The sequence below is a fragment of the Grammomys surdaster genome, unplaced genomic scaffold (assembly GCF_004785775.1).
Source record: "Grammomys surdaster isolate TR1022 unplaced genomic scaffold, NIH_TR_1.0 194, whole genome shotgun sequence".
Lineage (NCBI taxonomy): Eukaryota > Metazoa > Chordata > Mammalia > Rodentia > Muridae > Grammomys > Grammomys surdaster.
Window position 1 is genome coordinate 4,034,696 of NW_021604639.1, and position 25,496 is coordinate 4,060,191.

Below are 25,496 nucleotides of genomic sequence, written 5' to 3' on the forward strand. Positions count from 1 at the left end.
GTCTTAATGATTGACTACTGAGCCTTCTCCTCTCTCCAGCCCCAGTGTGCGGGTTTTAATGAGTGCTGGCTAAAACCACTAGGAAGATTAACATCCTGGGCAGATGATAAGAAACACCCCACTTCTCCATACTCAGGTCTTACCACTCAGCATAGGTTAGCTGTTGGTGACCAAGTTAAGGGAGGCTGACTAATTCGCAGCCCATCTTGCCCTTAAACCTATTCTGCACGATGTGATTTGATAGATAAATAGGCACCATTCTAATTCTCAGGATGTTGAGTTTGACTTTTGTCAACAGCACTAAATTCAGATTTATTTACAAGAGGTGCTGCTGAGATGACTTATCGGGCAGTTCTAGCCTGACACACACACACACACACACACACTCACAGACACACACACTCACACACAACACTCACACCCAACTTAATTTTTAAAAAATTTAAAGAAATATTCAAGAAAAAGATTTCATTTCAGTGATCAAACAGTTGTTAGGCTAAAAGGCACTGTGATACATTTTATTAAAAGAGGAAAAATGAAGAGCCGTGATAATGAGGGGCTGAGACGGGGAAGGAGAGCGGGAACGGGCACACCGCACTGGTACACGTGAATGCTTTGTTTAGAGTTACGGTTGGCCTAGGGCTGATCTTGCCCTCCCTCTGCTCAGTAGGGGATTATAGGAAATCCACCAAACCATCCTTCAGTCAGCACGCAAGGTGAACTAAGCCTTAGGTTTTCCCCCAGCTGGTTGTTTTTTGTTTTGTTTACATTTTTGCTGTTACTTGGTTTTCAGTGGCTAGATACTGAGCTGAGGGCCATAGGAACACTCACCAGGTAGGCGGTCTACTCCTGAGCTACATTCCAGAGCCCTAATTCCTAATCTTGTAATTAGTGATAAGGGAACTTAGAATTTAATTTTTTCAGGTGTAAATTTGAGAATGACATTGTCTGTGTTTCCCCTTAGTGACTTTTCATACATCCAAAATAAAGTAGCCTTTTTAAAAGCAAATCTCAACACACACACACATACACACACATACACACACACCTTTTCTTGCTGTCATTATAGAAACATCTGCCAAAGAAGGCCTGTTGCTATGGTGTCAGAGGAAGACAGCTCCATACAGAAATGTGAACATCCAGAACTTCCACACCAGGTAAGTGCTAGGACCCTCAGGCCCTGCCTGTCCCCAGAGCCCATGAAGGCCAGGAGAATCATGTGGCTTATACCAGTATCTCTCCTGTCCAGCGCCTGGTTTACACAGGAGAAGTGAAGCTGTATTTTCCAGGTGCTTAGGGTCTGCCATAGGAGACAGTTCGTTAGGGTTTGCAACCCTGCAGTCCTGTTTGTAAGTAGAGACTGTATTGGGGCAGGACCCTTCCTAGTCGGTGGCTCCTTTGACTCCACACTAGGAGAAGATGACAGGAATGGTAGCCTCTTATCTGGGATGGTGGGACCCCAGCAGACTCTACAACTACTCTGGACACTCCAACACCCTGGCCTCTTCCTTCTTAGGCCATCAACTTTAATTGCTAAAATTGAAGACAAATAGGAAAGTCACATTTTAAAAATGGCAGGTTTGGTGTGAGAGCAGAGTGTGGCTCTAACTGCAAGCTTAGCTCCTAGGGGTTTGCTAGCATTGTCGTATGTGAGCAGACGCTTGGTCACGTTTCATCCTTTGGATGATGAGTTCCTGTGGGTCTGGATAGTGATAGGAAGGAAGGACAAAGTCACAGCACAGCCACAGATCAGGAGGTACTTCTGGCTAGTTCATTGTTAGGTTAATGGCTGTTGGAGAGGGAGAGTCCATTTTTTTAAGGGTATGACCCTTGGTATGTCAACCATGCTCCACCAGATGGCCCTACATCCATGAGTATATGGATAACACAAATTGGGCTTGACTATTGGGTGGGGGGAGGGGGGAGGATGAGAAGGAAGAAGAGAAAAGGGAGGGGAGACAATTGGGAGTATGATTAAAAGGTACTATATGCTTATATGAAACTCTCAAAGAAATATTTTAAAAATTATATTTAAAAATATGTTAGCATATCTCCAGGATGATAGCTCCAAGCTAGGCCTTGCAAGCAAAGGAGAAAGGAAGCATTCCCTATCCCAAAGAAGCCAGGGAGGGCTGAGGCGGCCAGGCAGTGTGAAAGGCAAGTTCCCATGTTTGCCAACCCTGGCTTCTCTCCTCTAGGTGAGCCCACACCTTTCTGAGTGATGTTTCCCTCAGGGTCATCTTCCATTTCTAACTTTTGGGGGGACACCTCCCATCCCCCACTCATTGGCCCTGCTGTCAGCAGCGCACTTCAGAGCCGAGCATCCAAGGGCTCAGTAGTAGTGTTGTCTGTGCCCCAGCTGATATGCAAGTCTGCCCAGTGACCTTGGCCTTCTGAAAAATAAAAGTAAACTCAGAATAGTGCCCCCAATCTGCAGTCCCAGCATTTAGGAGTCTGAGGCTGGAGGGTTGAGAGGCCAGCCTGAGCCATGCTGAAGGACCCTGTCCCAAAATAATAAATCAATCAATCAATTAATTAAAGCAATTTCCCTGAGGAGTAGCTGGGAACTCGTGGTGGCTATAAGTACTCTAAGAACTCTCAGAGGGAACATCTCCCAGATACATCTGGGGTCAGTATCCTTGGGGGAAAGGGTTACTGGGCAGGATTAGGTAAGGACCAGATTGGAGACTTGGTAAAGAGTGTGTAGGAAAACCCACGATTAGAAGGGTAGGAATGATGGTAGACTTGTCTTCTTTCCCATTGCTGTCTATGCCAGCACACAGTGAACAGGGTTAGGGTCCCTGGCAAAAAGGCTGCGCCACCTGCTCAAAACGGAAAGAAAGGGGGCAGGGAATGGAACTGCGTATGGGAAAGTGCAAGGCTGGACCGTCCCAGGGCCATTGGTGTTACTCACTGGGGAGGGACAAGGTCCCTTTGGTGCATGACATCAGATGGGAACAGATTGTGTCTCATGTAGGGGACCCTGAGATCTCTTCATTAACCCATATTTTTCTCCTCTGTGTTGTGAAGCTGGAAAGATGGCCTTGGACTCTGTGCCCTCATCCACAGACACCGGCCCGACCTCATTGACTACTCAAAGCTTAACAAGGTCATTCGTTTGGGGGTGGCTTTCAGTGTGCTCCCCCATCACGCTCAGCATGTCACCCTGAGAATGAGCCCATCAGCACTGCCTGGCACGGATGTGGGCTGCCCAGGAGGCTTCACATATGTTAACAGTCTTAACATGCTTGGATTACAAAGATGGACAGTGTTTAGAACTTGGGGGAATAAGAAAGGTTCAGTTGCCTCCTCCCCTTTAACGTGGCCTCCCCTTTAATGTGGCATCAGGAGATTGTATATGCTAATGAAGAGTTTATTGCTGAGCCATATTGCTACGCCTTAAATTCTCTTCACCTCTCTGGAAGATTCTCATCTGTTGAGAATTAACTCTTTTCTCACACAAAGGCTCATCACAAGTATGTCTGATGGCAGGAACTACTTATTTATCTTACAAAAGAAACTTTGGAGATTATTTTTTTGGTAGGGGTGGTTAATCTTAGAAAACAATTCAATGCAGTAGGTCTTGGGATGAGGTTGGGGTTAGGTGGAGTGGTGTGGCAACAGGGTCTCTTGTAGCTGAGGCTGGCTTTGAACTCCTGATCATCCTTCCTCAACGTCTTAAGTATCATGATTGCAGGAGTGCTCCTCTCCAAATCCCATTTTTAAAAGTAGTTTTAGGGCCGGAGAGGTGACTCAGCAGTTAAGAGCTGACTGCTCTTCCAGAGGTCATGAGTTCGATTCCCAGCAACATGGTAGCTTACAACCATCTGTAATGAGATCTGATGCCCTCTTCTGCTGTGTCTAAAGACAGAGACAGTGTATTCACATACATTAAATAAACAAATCTTTGAGGGGGAGGGAGAAGAGAGAGTGAAGAAAAGTAGTTTGAGAGCCAGGTGTGATGCCTGGTGTTTGGGAGGGTAAGTCAGGAGAGTAGTGAATTTGAGGCAGCCTGGACTATCCAGCAAGACTCTGTCTCATAAGAAAAACAAGAAGGTTGTTTTAAAATGTAGGTTGTAGGACAAAGAGACATCAGGCTGTCCTCTGAACTTGCCATACTTCAGAATAATGAGCCAGGAAGACTTGGGACTGAGAGTACGGCGAACTCTGACATGCTTGCCTTAGGCCACAGTTTTCCTCCTGGGTGCTGGTTCGCTGAGCTGGCCATTCACGTGTGCTGTGTCTTTGATTTGGAAGTTGGCTCTGTTGCATGCTGCCCTCTTGTGTGGCATGTACGGTTGTGGGACAAGGACCCTCTGACCTCCCTCAGTCTTGTTAGCCATCACTTGCCCACCCTATCCCCACTCCCACCCCAGTCCGTCTTCATCAATTCAGAGCATGTGAAGGTTGGTTTGTTTCCCCAAAGATGAGGAAGGAGGTACCATAGTAGAAAGTAGAGCATTTCAGGCTCGTCATTGCACATATTTTCCTGTCCTCTGAGTTACCTTGAAATATTTAAAGCATATGTATATTTTCCCCATGAATATTTTTTGACTTTGTAAAATGAAGAACTTGTTCTAAATAGATTGTTTTGCTATCAATTTAGAGTGATCAGTTTTTATTTTGAAAGTGAAAAGACTTACAAAATTAGTCATCTATAGTGGGTAGAAAGTTGGTAATATAATGACAACTAGTATTTAATATTCTCCTAGATCAGAATCTATTATAAATAAATGTGTATGCATATATTCTCAGTATATGTAAGCGTGTGTGTAGAATAATGCATACATATTCATAAGCTTCACACTAAAGTCAATGCTTTAGATTTTGTTAGTTTGTTTGACACAAGGTCTGGCTTTGTAGCCCAGGCTAGCCTTAAACTCATGGCAATTCTCATGCCTCAAGCTCTTGATCCTGGGATTATAGGCACGAATCATCATACCTGGCTTCTGTTCTTATTATTCTAGTTTTATAGACCTAGAAAGTGGGAGAGCCAGGACATGCTCAGGGTTATATGACTTCCTACCTGTACTAGGAAGTACTGAATTGCTACATTTCATCTCTTTAAATGGCAATCTAAACCAACAGTTGTCACAAAGTCTCAGAATTACCACCCCATTTTAGACACCAGAAGCTTTCTTACATATTTTTTGAAAAAAAATTTTTCACCCAACTAGTAATCTTCATAAGTACAGCACATAAATCAGGCAAGTAAGATTTGATTAGTGAGATTAAGCAAATGGCTCTGTGCCTTATTAAAGCAATATTTAGTTAAAAGACTTGGTTTTGTTTTTTGCTTTTTTTGTTTTGTTTTTGTTTTTGTTTTTTTTTGGCCTGATATGATCCTATGTTCTATGAGGTAAAGGAAATGACACTGGGTTCTCCTTGGGCACTTCTGGAATGTTTTTTTGAAGACCCAGGCTTTCAGTTATCCCCTTGTAGTAGGGAGACTGTACATACTGGAGGGCAATGCAGTTTTCTTAGATGCTCAAACGGGACAGATGAGATGGAGTAGCAGGTACAGGTGCCTGTGGCCAAGCCTGCCAACGCAAGTTCAATCCCTAGACCCGTGGTGGAAGGACACAGCACTAAAGTTGTCCCTGAACTAGCAACATTCTTCATTTTCACCTCTACCTCCATCCATTTCAGAGTCATCATAATTCATCACTTTAATAGATTAGAACAGTTTATGTTGCCTTTAGGGTTTCAGTATTTCAGTTACACATGTCTAGCTAATCTTGTCATGCGTGTTTAGCCGATCTCAACATAATTTCCTATAAAAGATGACTACTGTGAACTCATTTGAGATTTTAATACTGTCATTTTCTCACCTATAGCCTAATAGTAGCGTCATTTCTGTTCTTTATAACCACCTTGTAACTTCTCTAGCGAGCTAAGCGTTTCACCAACTATCACCTACCGTTTATCCTCCCACTCCTAGCTTGCTTATATTCTGAACCAACATCCTAAGCTGGGTGTGGTAGTACACATCTACAATCCAGGCACTTGGGAAGTAGAAGCAGGATGATTGGTTCAAAGTAGGGCTTTTGAGATGTGTCAAACAAACAAATACTCCAATATAATCAGAGTAAACATCTCCGGTATCACCTTCCACATCTGGAAAATGGCTTTCACGATTTAGAATGGCTGAAGTTTTTTTTTCCCCCACAGAGTGAAAACTAACCCTAATATGTATCAGGGTGTCCTTTCTTACCAATGACAAAATGTCCATCTACTCACCTCCTAATCCAGAATTTGCCTTCTTAAACCTTTTGCTTACATCATGTGAGTGGCAGCTGCATGGGTCCTGTGTCTCTGTGAAGTCTGATGTTTCTCTCCATGTTTCATAAAAAGGAGCATCTTATGGTTCTAGTCCTGTGTGTGAGAATGGGAACGCATCCTTCCTGAAGCGAGGTGTGTGTCTTCTTTTTGCTTTGAAATTATGAAAAACTGGCTGTGTTGTTTTCCACACAGGATGATCCCATAGGAAACATTAACCTGGCCATGGAAATAGCAGAGAAGCACTTGGATATCCCTAAAATGTTGGATGCTGAAGGTGAGGTGAAACGCATGCTTACCGAGTTACAGAAAAAACCCCTGTGGACTGTAAAAGCTGTGGCGGTGGATGGGGATGCTGTAAAACGATAGGCATGTTACATCTGAAGTACTTAGGATTCTGACGAGGCTCTGCCCTTCAACACATGAGTATTGGAGGTTTGTGTCTATCTTGCTCATAATGATCTTTCTAAAGACTGGACCAACAGAACTGTAGAAAGAGGATTTGACAAAAATCTCAGCCTTAGCTAAGAAGCAGAGTGCTTTGGTACATAGATTGAGATCTAGATAGCAGTGTGTGATTGTGTGTGTGTACACACATGTACATATACACACAAATATGTATAAATATCCAATGTATATAAATATGTGCATACATACATATTTTTACACATCACATAGATGGTACCATAGCATTGGAGATTGAAGTCAGGGCCTTGCACATCTATTCAAGCACTCTTCCATTAGTCTGTATCCCCAGCCCTCTATTACTTTCTATTTTTGTGTCAGGGTCTCAAGTCTCATTTGGTTAACCAGGCTGTCCTTGAACTCACTCCGTAGTCTAGCCAGATTTTGAACTTTTGATCTTACTGTCTCAGTCTCTCCAGTAGTGGAGAGTGCATGTCTGTATCACCAGGCTTTTTTGGGTTACTGTTTTCTAAAACAGACTTTCTGTGTTTTGTTTTTGGTAGCATCATGCTTTTTTCTTCTCTGTGTAGAAGTAAGCTTAGCAAATAAACCTCTTTGTGAAATTACCACTTAAGAGAAAAGTCTTTCCAGCTAAAAGCTGTAGAATTAAATTTAAAACATAGAACATTTGGCCATCAATGTTCTGTTGACGGACCTGAGAGGACGTTTATATAGTTTGCTCATCACCAGTTCTCCTTCTGGGGACTTGTTTCAATACTTTTGTGCCCCTTTGGAGTGGTGAATTCAGGTGGTTGTACGTACTGTGGCCCACTGTTTAAAATACAGGCATTTGGAGAGTTTATTTACCTGTGAGCAGTTACCCTCAGCAGATATTTACTGAACACTTACTGTAAGGAAGATTCTCCCTGGTGGGGAGAGTCATGAGTTGTATATATTTCTACCCTCTTGGATTTGTCTTTGCTTTTTACTTTGTTGCTGTTAGTATCATCGTTCTCTAATGGGAATTCTAGTTAGTTGTCAGTCACTTCCCTGGGGGCTAAACAATGGCCTCAGTGTGTTCATCCAGCCAAAGACTGCTGGGAGAAGATCCTTCCCTGTTTTTTTTTTTTTTTTTCATTCCTCACTCTGTGGCAGCATGGATCCAGATCAGCCTCTGTCTTCACAGGGCCTCCTCTTGGAGTCTCTCATTGTGTCCTGCTGGGCTAAGAGACCTGCTTACTTCAGGGTGATCTCACCTTCATTTGTTCCCTTCTGGGAAGATCCTTCTGCATAAGGTCCAGTCACAGCTTTAGGAAATGAGCATATTAGCTATCCTGCCCACAGCAGCGAAGTTTCAGTTAGCAATACTGGCCATTTACCAATCCAAACCCCAGGTAGTGCTATCACATCAACACCAGTGGAAACCCTCTTTGTGCATTCTCTCAAGCTCTCTCGAGGGAGAAAGCCAGAAAGGAGCACAGAAATGCCCCCTTTCCAGCTGTCCTCTCCAAACTAAGCATGGATTCCTGTAGAATCTCCATGGACCTTACCATGTGGTAATTAACTGCACAGAACTCTTGAATTAATATCCAGCGTGGATTAATAGACTCATATCTCTGTTCATTAATGCTTCTCAGATGCCTGGCCAAGGTGGAAGGCCAGAGTCGCTTTCAACTGTATTCCTGGCTGTCTGCAGGATCACACCACCGCTGCCCTGGCTCTGCTCACGTTCTCCACCGTTCTTAGGTTTTTCCTTAGTCTCTGAGTCCTGGGTCCTGGGCTGGGTATGCAGTTACCCTTCACCTTTCTGGCTGAAGGCATGCTTTAGCACTGCCATTTTCTCCTCTCCTCCCCACCCCCTTCTCCTTCCCCTCCTGTCCTGTTCTCTCCTCCCCTCCCTGGCTCTCCCTCACTCTTCCTTACAGTTCTCTGATCAAGGTCTTTTCTATACTTTCCAAACTGACCTTGAATCTACTGTATAATCTAGGCTGGCCCAGAACCAGGGGCAACCCCTACCTCAACCTCCCAAGCACTGGAGTCACAGGCAGGTGGCACTCTGCCTGACTATTCCCTTTCTTCCTCTTCCCTTTTAGTGAGCCAGAATGCTTATACACCGTATTAGCCATGGTTGTAGAAGAGTCTTGTGTAGGGATCTTATAACTGTTGAGATTGTGATGGTCTTGGGTCCAGGGCATGGTGGGACATAACCACTGCGTCACCGTCACCACTACCGTAGGTGTTTTTGTGTCTGCTCAAGGGAGCTTTTCCATAGAGTTCCTTCTGCCCATTCACTGTCCTGACAGACCCACTCAGCCTGCTGTCCGCTTAATGATAACTCTTGGTAAATCCTTTCGTCCCATCTGCTATTGTTCCCCTCGTACTATGATATTTGTGTTGGTTTCTGAATCCAGGTGTGAGCTCTCCTGAGGCTAACTGACCTCCTTAGCCATTCCCTTGCAATGGAAACTGGAAACATTCTTCCCTTCCTGTCTTCCCTACTTTCAACAGGTGGTGGAAACTGTATCCACCTTGAACCTGTTTGGAGGTGAGCTCTGAGTTTAGGTCTGTGGGCTTCTTGTAGACTTGTAGAGTGATCTTGTTGACCTCAGCCCTACAGTGAATGTGCTAGGAGTCCAGGAGCCTCGTGTGCTTGTCTTGTAATTTAGACTTCTCCTCACCAGCCACTCCCTCCTCTCGGCAATCCTATCCTATCCTTTCCTTTCCTTTCCTTTCCTTTCCTTTCCTTTCCTTTCCTTTCCTTTCCTTTCCTTTCCTTTCCTTTCCTTTTTCCTTTCCCTTTTCCTTTTCCTTTCTTTTCCCTTTTCCTTTCCTCTTTCCTTTCCTTTTCCTTTCTTTTCTTTTTTCCTTTCCTTTTTCCTTTCCCTTTTCCTCTCCTTTCCTTTTTCCTTTCCCCATTCCTTTCCTTTCTGCTTTCCTTTCCTTTTTTCTTTCCTTTCCTTTCATATTTTCCTTTTTCCTTTCCCCTTTCCTTTCCCTTTCCTTTTCTTTCCTTTTTCCTTCCTTCCTTTCCTTTTTCCTTTTCTTTTTCCTTTCCTTTTTCCTTCACCTTCCCCTTTCCCTTCCCCTTCTTCTCCTTCCTCTTCCCCTTCTCCTTCCCTTTCCTTGTTCTCACAAGCACTCAGGACAGAGACTTTGCAAGTATGACTTTGATTTGAGCCAGACTCAAACAACAGTGCATGGTGGAGCAGGCTCCCTTCAAGAGCTCTCAGAGGAAGTGGTTATCAGGATATCAGAAGCCAGCTCAATGCTGGAGCACCCAAGCACTTAGCCTGCATTTCTCCACACAGATTTAGTACACATGGGCAGACTATCCCAGATGAAAGAGCTGCAGTAACTCACATGTCTTGTTACTATCTTGCTTTTTCTGGTGCACAGAGGGGAGGATGTGGAACAGAAGTCTCTGCTCACGATCACCCTTCACCTTCTATGTCTGTTTACTATCATTCATGCCTCCCTTCCTGCACTGCCTCCTCAATAGAGAGACTGGTTCTGAGAAGGCAGTCCTAAGTTTTCTTTGAAACTTTCTGCTCACATGGTGTTCCTGTTCTTTTCTAAAGGTTCAGTAAGCTTACAGGATTCCACATTCTCCGATATGAATGACAGAATATCATTTTGGCCCCCTTGTTCACTGACCCAACCAAGTTCTTGGATGGGTCAAAAAAAAAAGCACTTAAAAAAACCTAGTATCATAGGAGGAAAGCATTTGTGGTTGCCAGGGTCCTTTTCTGATTGGTCTTGCAGCAGCTAATACAGTGGCAGCAACAAGCACAATCATATACACAACCCCTTTCTTTAGCTGTTTTGTTACTCTTGGTGGGAAGGTAAGTATGTTTCTAAGGTATTAAGGACCCTTACCCCACACAGTGAGTTTTACCACTCTCCCTGGGTGGTTTCCAGAGCAGAGAGCTTCCAGGCATGTGAGGGCGGGACTGCGAAGTAGGAGGACAAGCCCCTCTGTGTCTCTAGCATCTTTCCAAGGAAACTATCTTCCTTAGAGACAAAATTGTGAGAGTCACAAACGAGACTAACAAAAATGGGATGATGATCAGGACACGTGCTATATGAATATCCATATTAACATGCTATATACACTTTTTAAAACCCATTGAAGGAGGCAGGGTACAGGCCCTCATTTGGACCATTCAAATATCCTATTCCTAGGACTGGCAAGATGGCTGAGCACGGGATAAAGTCTCAGGCCTACAAACAAGCCCGATGACCTGAGTTTGATCCCTTGACTCCACCTGGTGGAAGGAGAGAACTGACTCTGAGGAATTATCCTTTAACCTACATGCGTTCCATAGAATATGTGTGTGTGTTTGGCACATATATGTGTGTGCTCAAACACACACACACACACATTTCATTCACATACTGAATAAATGGGTAAAAACGTAATCCTAAAATAACTATTCTGGGATCATGTCAGTGCTGTCCAGCTGCCCTGAGGTTCAGGGTCGTGGGTCCATGAAACGTGAAGCAAAGTGGTCGGTATAAGCTGATTAGTTCCTCCCTCCGTTCACCGTGGTTTCTCCTCTTCGCCTGTGTGTGTCCGTGTCCCGTGTTATTTTTCCCCCCTCAGACATTGTCAACACTCCCAAACCCGATGAAAGAGCCATCATGACTTACGTTTCCTGCTTCTACCATGCTTTCGCGGGAGCGGAGCAGGTACTCCTCCCTGTGTACGCAGCGGACCGCGCTGCTCTTCTGTGTGCGCGTGCGTGTTTCTGGGTGTGCGTCTGTGTGCTTCACATCTGATCTTGGAATATCAGTGTTTCATAACGACCTAACACAGCAAATTCCCAACTGCAAGTCATTTTTTATAAAACCAACCCAAACCAAAACCAAAAAAAAAAAAAAGTTTAGACAATAACCAAAGTGTTTTCCCTATTTCCCCCCACTCCCAAAATATTTCTTCCATTTTATTAGAAAACTTCTAGAAACATTTGTACATTCTGTGGAGCAGAGCGCCTTGAAGAGTGTGCTGCATGCATTGAGTGGCGAAGGGAAGGAGACTAGGAGACGCAAATGCCTCCGCCATGTTTGTTGATCTCAGTTGCCTGGAAACGACCTTTGTTCAGTGGTTTGCTCCATCATAACAGACTAACTGTATTTTTAGTCAATGGAACAAAAGGATTACAACCTCAGAAGCATTCACCTGCCTCAGAATAGTCTGAGGCAAATTATGAGAGAACAGTCATCCACCTCCTGCAGATCGATCTGGCTCTGCTGCTCACCCCTGTACATGGGGAACCCTTATGGACTGATGGACAAAACGTGCCCCACTTTTGCCATCTTTGTAAAGGCCAGCACTGAGAGATGATGGTAATCCAGATCATCATGGTCGGGAGAATTATGGCTTTAGAGGCCAGACTTTGGGGAAAGTGTCCAGTAGCTTCCCTGGGCCATGTTTTGGATTGTCCTGGGCTGCACAGGGGTGTTCAATCTGTGGCCAAAGGTTGGAAAAGCATGCTTGTATTTACTTGGCCTGACATTGCAACATGATATTGTCACCTACAAAGTTCATACACAACTGTGTAATCAAGTCACACACACACACACACACACATACACACACACACACACACACACACACATTTACGTAGGATTAGTGGGATGGCTTAGACAATAAAGGCACTTGCTGCTAAACCTGACATCCTGAGTTCAGTCCCCAGGATCCACATGGTAGAAAAAGAGAAGACATTACAGATTGTCCTGATGTCCACATGTGTGTCTTTATACACATATATCTGCACTCGTGCCCAGTCTGTACACACACACACACACACACTAAAATGTAAAAACAACAAATAAAGCCAGGAATGGAAGTGCACTCCTTTAATCTCATATCTTGGGAGACAGAGACAGGCAGATTTCTATAAATTTGAGGCCAGCCTGGTCTACATATTGAGCTCCAGGCTAGCCAGGACATAGTGAGACTCTGTCTGAAAACAAAGAATTTGTCTGGTGGAACTGGTGCACACCTTTAATCCCAGTACTTGGGATGCAGAAACAGGTGAATCTCTGTGAGTTCAAGGCCAGCCTGATCTATAGAGCAAGTTCCAGGACAGCCAAAGCTACACAGAGAAACCCTGTTTAAATAAAACAAACAAACAAAAAAAACAAACAAACAACCAAACAAACAAACAAGAAGCCAATAAAACAAAATAAACACCTCCCTCCAAAAAACCCAAAGAATTCAAATAATTTACTGCTTGGTGTTGGGATATATTCATTACTATCCTGATTACATGTGGCACCTGGGTCATGAGTTGGACACCTCTGTTTTAGAACAGGCACATACTTCTTCTTGGTCCATCGTAGGAACGTGTTAAGAGGCACATGACCCAAGTTCCCTTCAAGATAATGACAGAGGATAATCTATTGCTTCAGTGATTCCTCATGTGGATTAAACAATGAAACGACATCTTAAGGCAAGCTAGTCTCTAGCATCCCATCTAGAAAGTTCTTCCATGGATTCAAGGTCAATAACGCGGATACATTCAGGACCCAACCTCTTTCAGCTTTGATTTCTGAAGGCCAGGGTCATTCCGCCCCATAGCTGTAGGGTCTATTCAGGAGCCTTTAGCTGGACAGTCAGGGGCCTGAGATCTTGGTTTCCTCGACCCACATATTTCTGTTACTAACTTGCACGATGTTTTATAAAGCTTGTACTTTAGACTAATGATATCTCCCCATTATTCCCTACAGTATATTCAGCCTGCCGTGTAAGTCTGTGTGAAAACTAAAAAAGGTGTGGACTGATTCATCCCCTCTCTCCTCCCCACCCTGACCCAGACTGCACCATCTTCAACATCTCCTCCATCCCACCCTGCCCCGCCACGTCTGGCTTTACGTGTGTTTGCATGCATACCCTCATCACCCAGCCATCCTGTTTACCTATTGTGTTTTGCAGGCCGAGACAGCAGCTAACAGAATATGTAAGGTTCTTGCTGTGAATCAAGAGAATGAGAGGCTGATGGAAGAATATGAGAGGCTAGCAAGTGAGGTAAAGGAAATGGGGGCAGCTCCGTCCATCCACCTGCAGCCAGGGGTGAGGCAGAGCCTGCAAACAGATGGTCCATGTTTATCTTTACACTTTTCATCTCAGAGAAAGTGAGAGCAGAAAACACATCTGGTCTCAGAGGCTGCTTATCCTGAAGCAACATGCTCCATGCCTGGTGCCACTGTCCCCCTACCCTCGCCCCTACCCCCATCACGGCCTTTGGCAAAGGCTCCAAAGCTGCATGTGTCAATGTGGTAGGAAGGGGATCTAGTCTTAGCTCTACCCCTGCAAGGTCAGAATCCTGTAACTTGTAGATTGTGGGCTACTAACATTGTGTAGGGTGCTCTTTGTGTCAAGGGCCCTGTTCAGCACTGTGACCTCATGTGAAAGGAATTTGCATAGCCTTTTGAGAGGAGGAGGTGTGAAGTGTATTGCGCACGGGCACACGCACAGGCCCAGACTGGGATCTGGGATGACAGCTCACCTTCCAAACCCTTTGAGCCTTGGGGATGAGTTTTTTAGCTCTTCATCCAGACTCTTGATTTGATCAGTGCATTTACAGTTCATTTTTCTTTGTCCTTATCATAGCCCAGAGGGTACCACAGAATCCTTGTCACTAACCCTATTTTTATAACACAAGCCCAGGCTGAGGGGCCCAAGAGCTGTGTCCTCTGAGATGGAACTCAAGTACAGATCCGTAGTCAAGACCAGATAACTTAAGCTACATTTTAGAAATTTTAAAAGCTTACAAAAATAAATAATAATTTTTGTGTTAACTTGATTTAACCAATATTTGCTCTGTGCTATGAACATAACCAGCATGGGTGAGGTAAATCATCCCAAATATGTACTTGATGGTAATTCAATCAAAGTAAATTAAATGTATACCTTCATGTTGCTGATATGGAGAAGTTTAGTTGTTCAACTCCCTACCACTCTTTTATTTTGTAATTGTTACTATTGCTGTGCAAAAAATCTCATTTGTTGGCATTAAGGAGTCTTAGACTTCAAGAGGGAAGTCTATTCAGCACAGAAAGATGGCTAATCGTCAGGATTTTTTTTTTTTTTTTACTTATAAACATAGTTTAGCCTTCATTGCTGTGATAAAACAACCTTACAAAAACAACATGGGGGAGACATGGTTATTCTAACTCTCAGTCCCAAGTGGATATGGTACATTATGGCAAAAGAGGCAGGGCAACAGGATCCTGAGGCAAGTTGGTCACTTTGTATCCACCTTCATGAAGCAGAGAGAGAGAGAACAGGAAGCAGGGCCAGGCTATAATCATGGCCCCAAACAGCGCCACCTGCTGGGGAGCAAATGTTGAGACACAGGAGTTTCAGAGGGATACTCACGTTCAGTGCTGACTACGGAGGCATCATCATTGAAACTCGTTTTCATCCCAGCTTCCCAAGGCATCAGTAGACATAAGAGTAAATAAAAGGGGAGCTGGAGAGATGGCTGAGAGATGGCAGTTATGAGTCGGGCTGCTTTCCCACAGGAGCTGGGTTTGAGACCTAGCACCCACATGGTGGTTAACAATTGTCTGTAACTCCGGTTCCACGAGGACCTGACACCCTCTTCTGTTCTCTGAAGGCACTTCATGCATTGCACGTGGTGCACAGATATACATTCAGGCAAAATGTTCATATACATAAAATAAAAAGTAAAATTTCAAAACAAATTAAAAACTAGAAGAATAAATTAAGTGGCTAGTGCATAAAAACTAGATGATAAAGCCTACCCTGGTCCATAGTCCGCTCTAGGCTTGTAGTACAATTCTCTAGTGAATAGACTCATTAGATCCCAGCTTTGATTTTTTTTTTCAGGGAAACGTTTGACATTCGACCCAATTCCTTGCTGAGTGCATCAACTTCATTCTTCTTGGTTTTTTTTTTTTTTAATTTTATTTTCCCTCTTAGAATTTGGAGGCTCCATCCAGCACTTGTCTGCTAATGTCTGGTTGCTGCGTTTCTTGTAAATGTCACATTTTTGTCAAACACGACTCCGTGTGCTGACCTGAAGTTCGAGTTAAACCTGTGTGTGGTCTCATTGGGGTGGTCACTGTGGCCCTGGGTGGGCGCCATCATTCATCGAACCATGCACAGAGCTGCAATCCCCACTTTAAGTCAGTATAGTCGTAACCATGCTCAGTCATCTGGGAGCCTTGGGGGAACTGGTTCCAGTTACTGGGGACCCTTTGTTCTTGAACTAGAAACAGTCTGCTAGTATCTTCAGCCCCACTTTCGTGTTTGGAAATAGCTCTTGGAATGGATTCGGCGCACAATCCCCTGGCTGGAGAACAGGACACCAGAGAAGACCATGCAGGCCATGCAGAAGAAGCTGGAGGACTTCCGGGATTATCGTCGTAAGCACAAGCCCCCCAAGGTGCAGGAGAAATGCCAGCTGGAGATCAACTTCAACACGCTGCAGACCAAGCTTCGGATCAGCAACCGGCCAGCTTTCATGCCCTCCGAGGGCAAGATGGTGTCGGTGAGTGGCTGTGGTTTGCAATAACCCTATTGTCCCCATTCCCCTTGGTCTGCTGAGGAGGCCTTTGCTTCCTGAGTGTGACTGTTAGTGAATGTAATCATGAATGGCCCCCATAACCACTCCAGGACTTTGTATGTATCATACAAGCTTAACCATTTAGCTACCTCCCTACTCTTTTTCATTTTTTTTTTCTTTTGAGAAATGGTCTTACTGAGTTTCCAGGCTGACCCTGAATTCATTAAGTTGCCCAGGCTGGACTCAAACTTGCATTCTTCCTGTCTCAGTCTCCTGAGCCACTGGGATTATCAGCGTGTGCCCCCATACCTGGCTTCATTACTGATCCTCTCCGCCCTCCCGTTGTGCAGTTCTTGGTGTGGCGTGTCATGAGATGGTGCCACACAGGTTTTCAGCAAAGGCTCTGAAAGAGGCTGCTTCCTCTCCTTGCAGACTTGTGGTCTTGACCTTGCTGAGATTGCTTTATAATTTACAATGCTAAATCTTCCCTGTGTACTCACCTTCCTGCTGTTAGCAGCTGCCCTTCCCACCTTGTCCAGCTTGGTCTACATCTGGAGACGTCTGAGAGGTTGATGAGAACAGCTGTGTCAATTAAAAGGCCACTGTGGTGATTTGGACATTTGGAAAGCCAGCTGCTGGGGTGGTTAGTTATACAGAAGAGGCGAGGGGAAGTGAAACCAGAGGACAACCACTGCCAGGCACATGCTGGAGGCTTAGTGGAATCTGGAAGCCCACATGTCATACCTGTGCTCTCACATGTCCTTCACTCCTCAGGACATTGCTGGTGCCTGGCAGAGGTTGGAGCAGGCTGAGAAGGGCTACGAGGAATGGCTATTGAATGAGATTCGAAGACTGGAGCGCCTGGAGCACTTGGCCGAGAAGTTCAGGCAGAAGGCCTCCACGCACGAGACATGGGCTTACGGTAAGGGCATGAGAATCCAGTTCAGATTTTACAGCATCTGGGGTGTGTGCCAGTGAGATGGCTCAGTAGATAAAGATGCTTGCTGCCAAGCCTGACACCTTGAGTTTGAACCAACTCCTGCAAATTGTCCTCTGTTCTTCATATATGAAATGTGGTATGCGTATGCCCCACAACACACACACACACACACACTCCATACATATAAATAAATTAATGTGAAAACAAAATCATCTGAGTTGTGCTAGGGCTGGCGGTGTATATTCCTGTAATTGCAGCACTTAGTAGGCTAAGTCAGGAGGATCATCAAGATTTCCAGCTTAGCCTAGACTACTCACTGCGTTCGAAGCTAGACAGGACTATAGAATAGTCTTGATCCAGAGTAACAACCAGGCATTGTTGCAGGGGACCAGAGTTGTGTTTGTAGCACCCAAATCAGGTAGCTCATGGCCCTTCCAAGTCCAGCTTCAGAGGATCTGGTGCCCTTTTCTGGCTTCCACAGGCACCTGAACTTTCATGCACGCCCCCCCACAGACACACAGACACATACATACCTGTACATGTCATTAAAAGTGAATCTTAAAAACAAATGACAAAGAATGGATATACTGTAACTGTTTCCCATCTGACACATCCTAGCTTCAGTGTTGTCACTCTTTGACATATGGACATTTATTTTCCATTTCCAGCTTTACAGAATTAAAGCCACTAGCCCGAGAGTAACTGTGGATCTGGATACCCAGTCCTAGCACTATCTAGACTTATAAGAAATAATTTTAGAGAGCACTGGAAATGTGGCTTAGTTGGTGGGGTGCAGGCTTAACATGTACCAATGAAATCCTGGTTTCTATCCCCAGTACTGCGTGCATTGGGCATGGTAGTACATACCTGTAATCTCAGCACCAGGGATGTAGAGGCACAAGGACTTGAAGTTCAAGGTCATCCTTTGCTAAGTACTAAGTTCAAGGCCAGTCTGCATGGCCTTGTCCAAACAAACAAATAAGAAAAACGTATAAAAGAATTAGTGGAAGTTCCAAGAGGGAAATGTCTAATGTTTAGAATCAGAACAAGCAAAACGTAGGTCACACTCTGCCCCAGAATATAGCCTGCAAACACGAAGCGGAGTCCAAGAGAAACCTGCCGACAGGCAAGTTTTTGTGACAGAGTCCTGTTATGTCACCGATACTCAACTTGAATTCACTATGCTCTTGCCTCAGCCTCCTGGGAACTGGGATTACAGGTGTGTACCACCATGTCCAACTAACACAAGAGTTTTATGCAGCCATTCCATGTGGCTCATGGGTGGAAATAATTTCCAACTGAACTGGGTGTCACCATGGGAAGGTAGACACTTGTGACTCAGAATGATGCAGAATGTACTGTATAAAATGCATGTGTCTCCCACCACTTTTCTTTCTGAGCACCTCCTCTGTGAGCATCTAGAGGGGTTGGGTGTTGCTTATAGGCTGATCCTCCCTTGAAATCCCGGTGTTCTCTGAGCACAGTCTGGTGTGGGGTAGCTTCTGTGTTACTTTGACATTTCATGTTTATTTAATTGATTAATTTATTTAAGCAATGCTTGTCTTTGTACAATTTAGGCAAGCCCTCTACCACTGAGACTTGATCTTCTGTTTTCCTTGTCATCTTGAGACAAAGTCTCACAGAGCTGCCCAGGCTGGCCTTGAACATTTAGTCCTGCTGTCTCAGCCTAATAGTAGTTGCTGTCCCCTTGGCAGGCAAAGAACAGATCTTGCTGCAGAAGGACTATGAGTCTGCATCCCTGACGGAAGTTCGAGCCCTACTTCGGAAGCATGAGGCCTTTGAGAGTGACCTGGCTGCACATCAGGACCGTGTGGAACAGATTGCCGCCATTGCTCAGGAGCTCAAGTGTGTGCTGGTACCCTGGCTGAAGACCGTGTTGGGCTGTGGGCACTATGCAGGGTCTCCAGAGAACAGACACTTCTTTGCTGAGTTCGAAGGGTCAGGCTGGAGCCCCTGGGGATGATGATTTCGGTGTCTTAAAAAGTAAAAACAGCCGGGCGGTGGTGGCACACGCCTTTAATCCCAGCACTTGGGAGGCAGAGGCAGGCGGATTTCTGAGTTTGAGAGTTCAAGGCTAGCCCGGTCTACAGAGTGAGTTCCAGGACAGCCAGGGCTACACAGGGAAACCCTGCCTCAAAAAACCAAACCAAAAAAAAAAAAAAAAAAAGAAAAAAAAAGAAAGAAAAGTAAAAACAGGTTCAGACATGAAAAACATGTATGCCAAGGTAGTCAGGTTCTCTCATCCTTCACACCTGACCCCACATAAACCATTCTGCTCCCAAGGGAATGAGATACCACTGTGGAGGCCAAGCCCTCAGGCTGCAACAGGAGGCAGGACCCATGGCTCCTGTAGAGAGAAAGGCCAAAGAAACATCACTGCCTCAGCCTGGAAGGAGCAAGCTGCCTCACTTCTTTTGAGTTTTGTTCTGGGAGAACAGATGTCCTGTTGCTGAGGCTAATCATTGTTTAGATGTTTTCTGCCTCTGCCTGTGTTTCCCGGGATGTGGATGTATACAGTGTGTGTGGAGGGCGGAAGAGGGTTTCAGATCTCCTGGAACTGGGGTTGCTGAGGGTTGTAAGACTCTGGGTTCTGAGAAACGAACCCAGATCTTCTGCAGGAGTAACCAGAGCGCTTAACTGCTGAGCCATCTTTCTGGCTCCACATCCACAGAAGTTTTATTGCCTATCACTTAACAATAAAAACAAAGTAATTAAAATGCCCTTCAATACTTTAGTCCCCGGTTCCTCACTTTGGAAGAAGCACAAACGCCTTAATTGATAACACACCGTTTCTCAGGCTGGCCCACATAAATTCTTCATCTTTTTCAGCCTGGTGGTCTTATGCCTCTTGAATGTTGGCTCTTTGCTAATTATCAGCCACTCACCCATAAGATGAGGGCTTTAAAAGGACTTTATTTGCTTAGTGTACAGTAATGGCTCCCGTGAGTAATTTGGAACAGTCTTAAGTGTTGCCCATGAGCTTTAAGCAATTTTATATTATTATGACTATCATTCCAGGCATCTTTGGTGCTGTTTGCTCCAACCTGATGAGTTGTAATGTAACCATGCATGAGATTTAAGTTGTATTCATCTGACTGTTACTAACATTCTTTTCCTTCCTGTTCATCCTAAAAATAAGTCAGAGTTTTTAGGCAGTTCTCAGAGGTACATAAAAATAGTCAAACAAGCCCTAACTCCCCAGGTGCAGGTGTTCATGGAACCGTTGTGTAAAAATCAGGGAAAATGGGGGAACCTGAGGAACCCTCGAAGAGGGTGGCCCTGGTGTTTCCATTGTGGCTTAGCAGAGAGTTCTCACTTTATTCAGTCATTTTGAAGACCTCTGTGTAGTCCTAGCTGTCCTAGAACTCTGTGTAGACTAGGCTGGCTTCAAACTCACAGATGTCCTCCTGCCTCTGTGTCCTTAGTGCAGAGATAGTCTTTTAAATAATAATTTTAAACAACCATAGTTGGGAATGGGAGGACATCTTATGTGTATTCTCTCTGTCTCTCTCTGTCTCTCTCTGTCTGTCTCTGTCTCTGTCTCTCTGTCTCTGTCTCTGTCTCTCTCTCTCTCTCTCTCTCTCTCTCTCTCTCTCTCTCTCTCTCTCTCTGTGTGTGTGTGTGTGTGTGTGTGTGTGTGTGTGTGTGTGTGTGTGGTTAGAGAGTGGTTCTCCAGAGCTGTTTTTGCCTCCTTCCTTGCCCAAATGGGGGTTCTGTTCCTGAGCTGCATGTGTGCTCCAGGGTTCTATGTTTACCTCCTTTCTCTGCCTCCCATCATGCTGTATGTTCTGGGATTACAGGCGTGTGCCCTTTGGCTTTTTATGTGGGCTCTGGGGATTGAACTTGGGTTGTCAGACTCACATAGCTAGTGTTTTTTACCTGGGGTGCTATCTCCCCCACTCCTTAGTTACTTTTTCATTTATGTTGCCAGAATGCCTTACAGAAACAGCTTGAGGGAAAAAGTTTATTTTTGATCACGGTTTCATAAGGGTTTTAGTCAGTCAGGACAGAGAAGACCAGGAATCAGAGAGAGCTAGTATCTTAGAGTTTCTATTGCTGTGAAGAACACAACTTGGGAAGGAAACAGTTCATTTCCACAGAGGAGCGCTGCCTACTGTTCTGCTCCTCCTGGCTTGCTCGGTTTGTTTTCTTCCTTTTAAATTTCTTTCTTTTTATTAGGGTGATCTTTCCTTTTATGTGTGAGTGTTTTGTTTGCATATATGTATGTATGTGCACTACTTGCATGCTTGGTAACCATGAAGAATAGAAGAGAGCACTGGATCCCCTGGACACTGGAGTTACGAATGGTTGTAAACCACCATATGGGTGCTGGGATTCAAACCTAAGCCCTTTGTAAGCGTGGCAAGTGCTCTTAACGGCTAAGCTATCTCTTTAACCTCTCAGTGTTATGTTTTGTTTTGTTAGTTTTTTATGTATCCTAGAATCACCACCTACAATGGGCTGGGCCTTCCCACATCAATTATTAACCAAGAAAAGAAGCAGGTGTATCTGTGAGTTTGAGGCCAGCTTGATCTACAGAGTGAGTTCCAGGATAGCCAGGGACACACACACATGCACACACACTCTACCCTGTCTCAGAAAAACAACAACAACAAAACAAAAAAAGAAAAAAAATGAAAATGTCCTACAGGCTTGCCCACAGGCCAGTCTTATGGAGCCATTGATTGAATTGAGGTTGTTCTCACCTCTCAGTTGTCTCTAGATTATGTCAAGTTGACATAATACTAGGCAATGTCTTAGTTAGGGTTTCATTGCTCTGAAGAGACACCATGACCAAGGCAACTCGTATAAAGGTACACATTTAATTTGGGCTGGCTTACAGTTTCAAAGTTTTAGTCCATTATCATCATGGCAGGAAGCAAGACAGAGTGCAGGCAGACATGGTGCTGGAGGAGCTAAGAGTTCTACATCTCGATTTGCAGGTAGCAGAAGGGGACTGTCTCCCACAAGCAGCCTGGAGGAGGCTCTGTTCCTCACTGGGCAGAGCTTGAACACTTCCTCCAAAAAGGCCACCCACCTATTCCAACAAGGCCGTACCCCTAATAGCGCCACTTTCCATGAGCCAAGTATATTCAAACCACCACAGCCAACATACCCAGAGTAGAACCAGAGTTGAGTCTGACCCTCTGAGATCTACCCTTAGTGACTTATTTATGCCACAGTGCTCCACTTTCTTCAAATTCATGCAATTAGCCAGGGACCAGGCATCCAAACCATGAGGCCACAAGGGACATATCAGATGGAAGCATCCAGAATATCTCCTTAATGTTTACATGTTAAAGATCTATGGCCTGCCATTTTATCTCAGCGTAGTAACTGCTCAGGGGCAGTTGCTGGGTTTGGTTTTTGGTTTATACTCAAAGTTGACGTAAGATCTAAGTCAACTTTGGTTACATGAAAAGCCTGTGTTTGCAGATAGCTGGTGATTGCTCTTAAGGACTGAACAAGCTCTAATGAGGTGACAGGGAGTTTCTGTCCCTATCAGAATGTTCTAGAAGAACACTCAGATAATGGTCAGATGTATTTTCTCTGCTCAGCAAAAGAAACAGTAAAGTAAATAAACATGGGTGAGTATATGAAAAGAAAAAGAAAAAGCAGGGGAGCGTTGAGCTAGAAGGTAAAGGTTCCTGATGCTCATCCTAACAGCCTGAGTTCAATCCCCAGGACCCACATGTCACAAGGAGGAACTGACACTTACAAGTTGTCCTCCTCTGACCTCTGTGCACTTGCTGTACACACACACACACACACACACACATTTATAAATTAATAGATAAATAAAACTGAAGCCTCAGAGAAGTGGTTTTCAGAGGAGCACGGTACTTCTGGAAAGTTCTCTCATGTCTGGCTGTTTTCAAAGAAGCCTCCTGCAAATGTCTTCTGATCTTCACAGTTCTTGCTCTCCTCTTAGCCTGGCAGGGTGGTTGCTTTTTAAGCAGGACTCATCCCTGGGATGAGTTAAGTTTTACTCAAGCTTTTTGTTCTGTTTTGTTCTTTCCACCACACTAGAGGCATCCAACAGTCCAGAGTCATTGTCCCTAAGTGGAAGAGCTCCACTTGCCCAGTTTTAGAAGCCTTTCTGTGCTGGGTGATGTCACAGCCCCCTCCCAGACTGGTCACTCAATAGGCAGCAAGCTGCATGCCCTTCTAGAGGAGCCAAGGACACAGAAGCCTGCAAGTGGACACCTCCTTCCCTATGACTCACTTTAATGTTCCAGCCACCTGGGTCAGATAGTTGGCTTTCCTTGTTGTTTCCATTTAAAAGTCATGCTCTCAGGAGGCCTCAGAGGACACAGGAAGAGAAAGCTAGCCAGAGGCATTAAGAAGACAGTGCTGTTTTAAAAACTGTTGACTAGCAGGATTTATATTAATTCTTATAATTTATTCCAAGTGATATTTCCAGTGGAGACAATTCAGGAAACCCTAAAATGCCCTACCAGTTTTCTATTACCTTTGTATTTTGTGTATGTGTATGTGTGGTTAGGGGTCAGGAATCCCTGAAATGATGTGGAGGCCAAAGGTCAGAGGTCAGAGGCAGGTCTCAAATGTTTTCAGCAGGTCACCCTCCACTCTTTTTTTTTTTTCTTTAAAGAGATATAGAATTTCCTGATGGGCAAGAGCTTGCAGGATTCAGCTCTGCTGGCTGCCTATTGCGCTCCAGGGATCCCCTTGTCTGGATCAAGTATTAATTATAGTAGCACATTTGTGGAGGTCAGAAGACAATATTAGGGATTGAATTCATGCTGTCAAACTCGGTGGCAGGTTCCCTTAGTGGTTGAGCCATCTCACTAGCCTCCCTTCCAGTTTTCTATTGGGTCTTTAAAAAAAAAAGGCATTGGGGTAGGGACTGGATAATGGGGGATGGCTGCCAGTTGAGAAAATAAGTTTAACCACCCAGAACCCATGTTCAAAACGCCGACACAGATGCCAGGGAGATGACTCAGTAACTAAGAGTGCTTCATGACCTACCTTGCTGAGGACACAGGTTCAGTTCTCAGTATCCACATCAGGCAGCTCACAACTGCCTGTCACCTAGCTCCAAGGGACCTATCATCCTCTACACACACACACACACACACACACACACACACACACACACACACACACATGCTCACACACACACATCTCTTCCCTGTTTATTTCCAGCTTGTATCCATTTCCCTCACACCATCTGGGAGAATTAATCTTCATTTCTTGCTTTTCACAGTGAATTGGACTATCACGATGCTGTGAACGTCAATGACCGGTGCCAGAAAATTTGTGACCAGTGGGATCGACTGGGGACGCTCACCCAGAAGAGGAGGGAGGCCTTGGAGGTGAAAACCTTGACGCTCTTCTTCCCTTGAAACCTCCTACTAGAGGCTCCATAATTAAATTAGTGGTGTTAATTATGTTTCTCCGTGACCTCATGTGGAGACAACCAAGCATTATCCAGTAAATAGACGAATGTTGAAAGTGGGAACCACAGGCCCAAGGGAGGCTGGCAGCTTTGCACTGTAACAAGTTAGCAGCAAAACATACTTTTCAATTTTAAAACGTTTGGGGGATCATCGTCTGAGCCCCTGTTTGTTAAATAGCAATCACGTTAAATTTCCCAAAAGTCCTTTTGAAAAATTTCAAAGACTCATGTATTATCTTTAATTTATATATGTGAGCATTTTGCCTGCATGTATGCCTGAGTACCATTCCTGTGCCTGGCACCTTTGCAGAATAAAAGAAGGCATCATATTTCCTGGAACTGGAGTTACAGATAGTTGTGAACCATCAAGTGTGTGCTGGGAATCGAGCTCGGGTCCTCTGGGAAGAACAGTCTGAACTCTTAACCACTGAGCCATCTCTCTAGGGCCACTAAAGTTCTTCTGTGTCGATAGCTGACTCGGGGTATCAGGGCCAACCTGAGGTGTGTACCTGGAAAATGGCAACAGATATGAAAGGGAAAAAGATGCTAGGAAATAAGTCTTGGTTTGTAAAGTGCTTGTTTGGTACATACAAGGCCTAGGTTCACTTCGTAGCACCCCATAAAACTGTGCTGTGGTCATCAGTGACTAATCAAAATTACTCAAAGGTAGAAGGATCAGACGTTCAACCTTTGCTGTATAGAATGTTCAAGGCAAAACTAGACATCATGGCACACTCTTTTAATCCTAGCACATGGGAAGCAGAGGCATGTGGATCTAGTTTGAGGCAGCCTAGTGTACATAGTGAGTTCCAGGATAGCCAAGGCCTTTTCTCCTTGAGACCTTTTCTGAAAGAAAGAAAGAAAGAAAGAAAGAAAGAAAGAAAGAAAGAAAGAA

The 25,496-nt window shown here is 44.6% G+C and overlaps 1 protein-coding gene across 1 annotated transcript in view; it reads left to right on the top strand.

Annotated features, from left to right (window-relative positions):
* The window catches only part of Actn2 (actinin alpha 2), a 69,463-nt gene that overhangs the window by 32,996 nt on the left and 10,971 nt on the right, over nucleotides 1–25,496 (top strand). Inside the window, exons 5-13 of the mRNA XM_028769847.1 lie at nucleotides 1,070–1,157; nucleotides 3,031–3,109; nucleotides 6,475–6,556; nucleotides 11,288–11,373; nucleotides 13,622–13,714; nucleotides 15,975–16,205; nucleotides 16,995–17,142; nucleotides 18,876–19,026; nucleotides 24,410–24,518. Of these exons, the coding sequence (XP_028625680.1) occupies nucleotides 1,070–1,157; nucleotides 3,031–3,109; nucleotides 6,475–6,556; nucleotides 11,288–11,373; nucleotides 13,622–13,714; nucleotides 15,975–16,205; nucleotides 16,995–17,142; nucleotides 18,876–19,026; nucleotides 24,410–24,518 (1,067 nt within the window). The remainder of the gene's footprint in view (nucleotides 1–1,069; nucleotides 1,158–3,030; nucleotides 3,110–6,474; nucleotides 6,557–11,287; nucleotides 11,374–13,621; nucleotides 13,715–15,974; nucleotides 16,206–16,994; nucleotides 17,143–18,875; nucleotides 19,027–24,409; nucleotides 24,519–25,496) is intronic.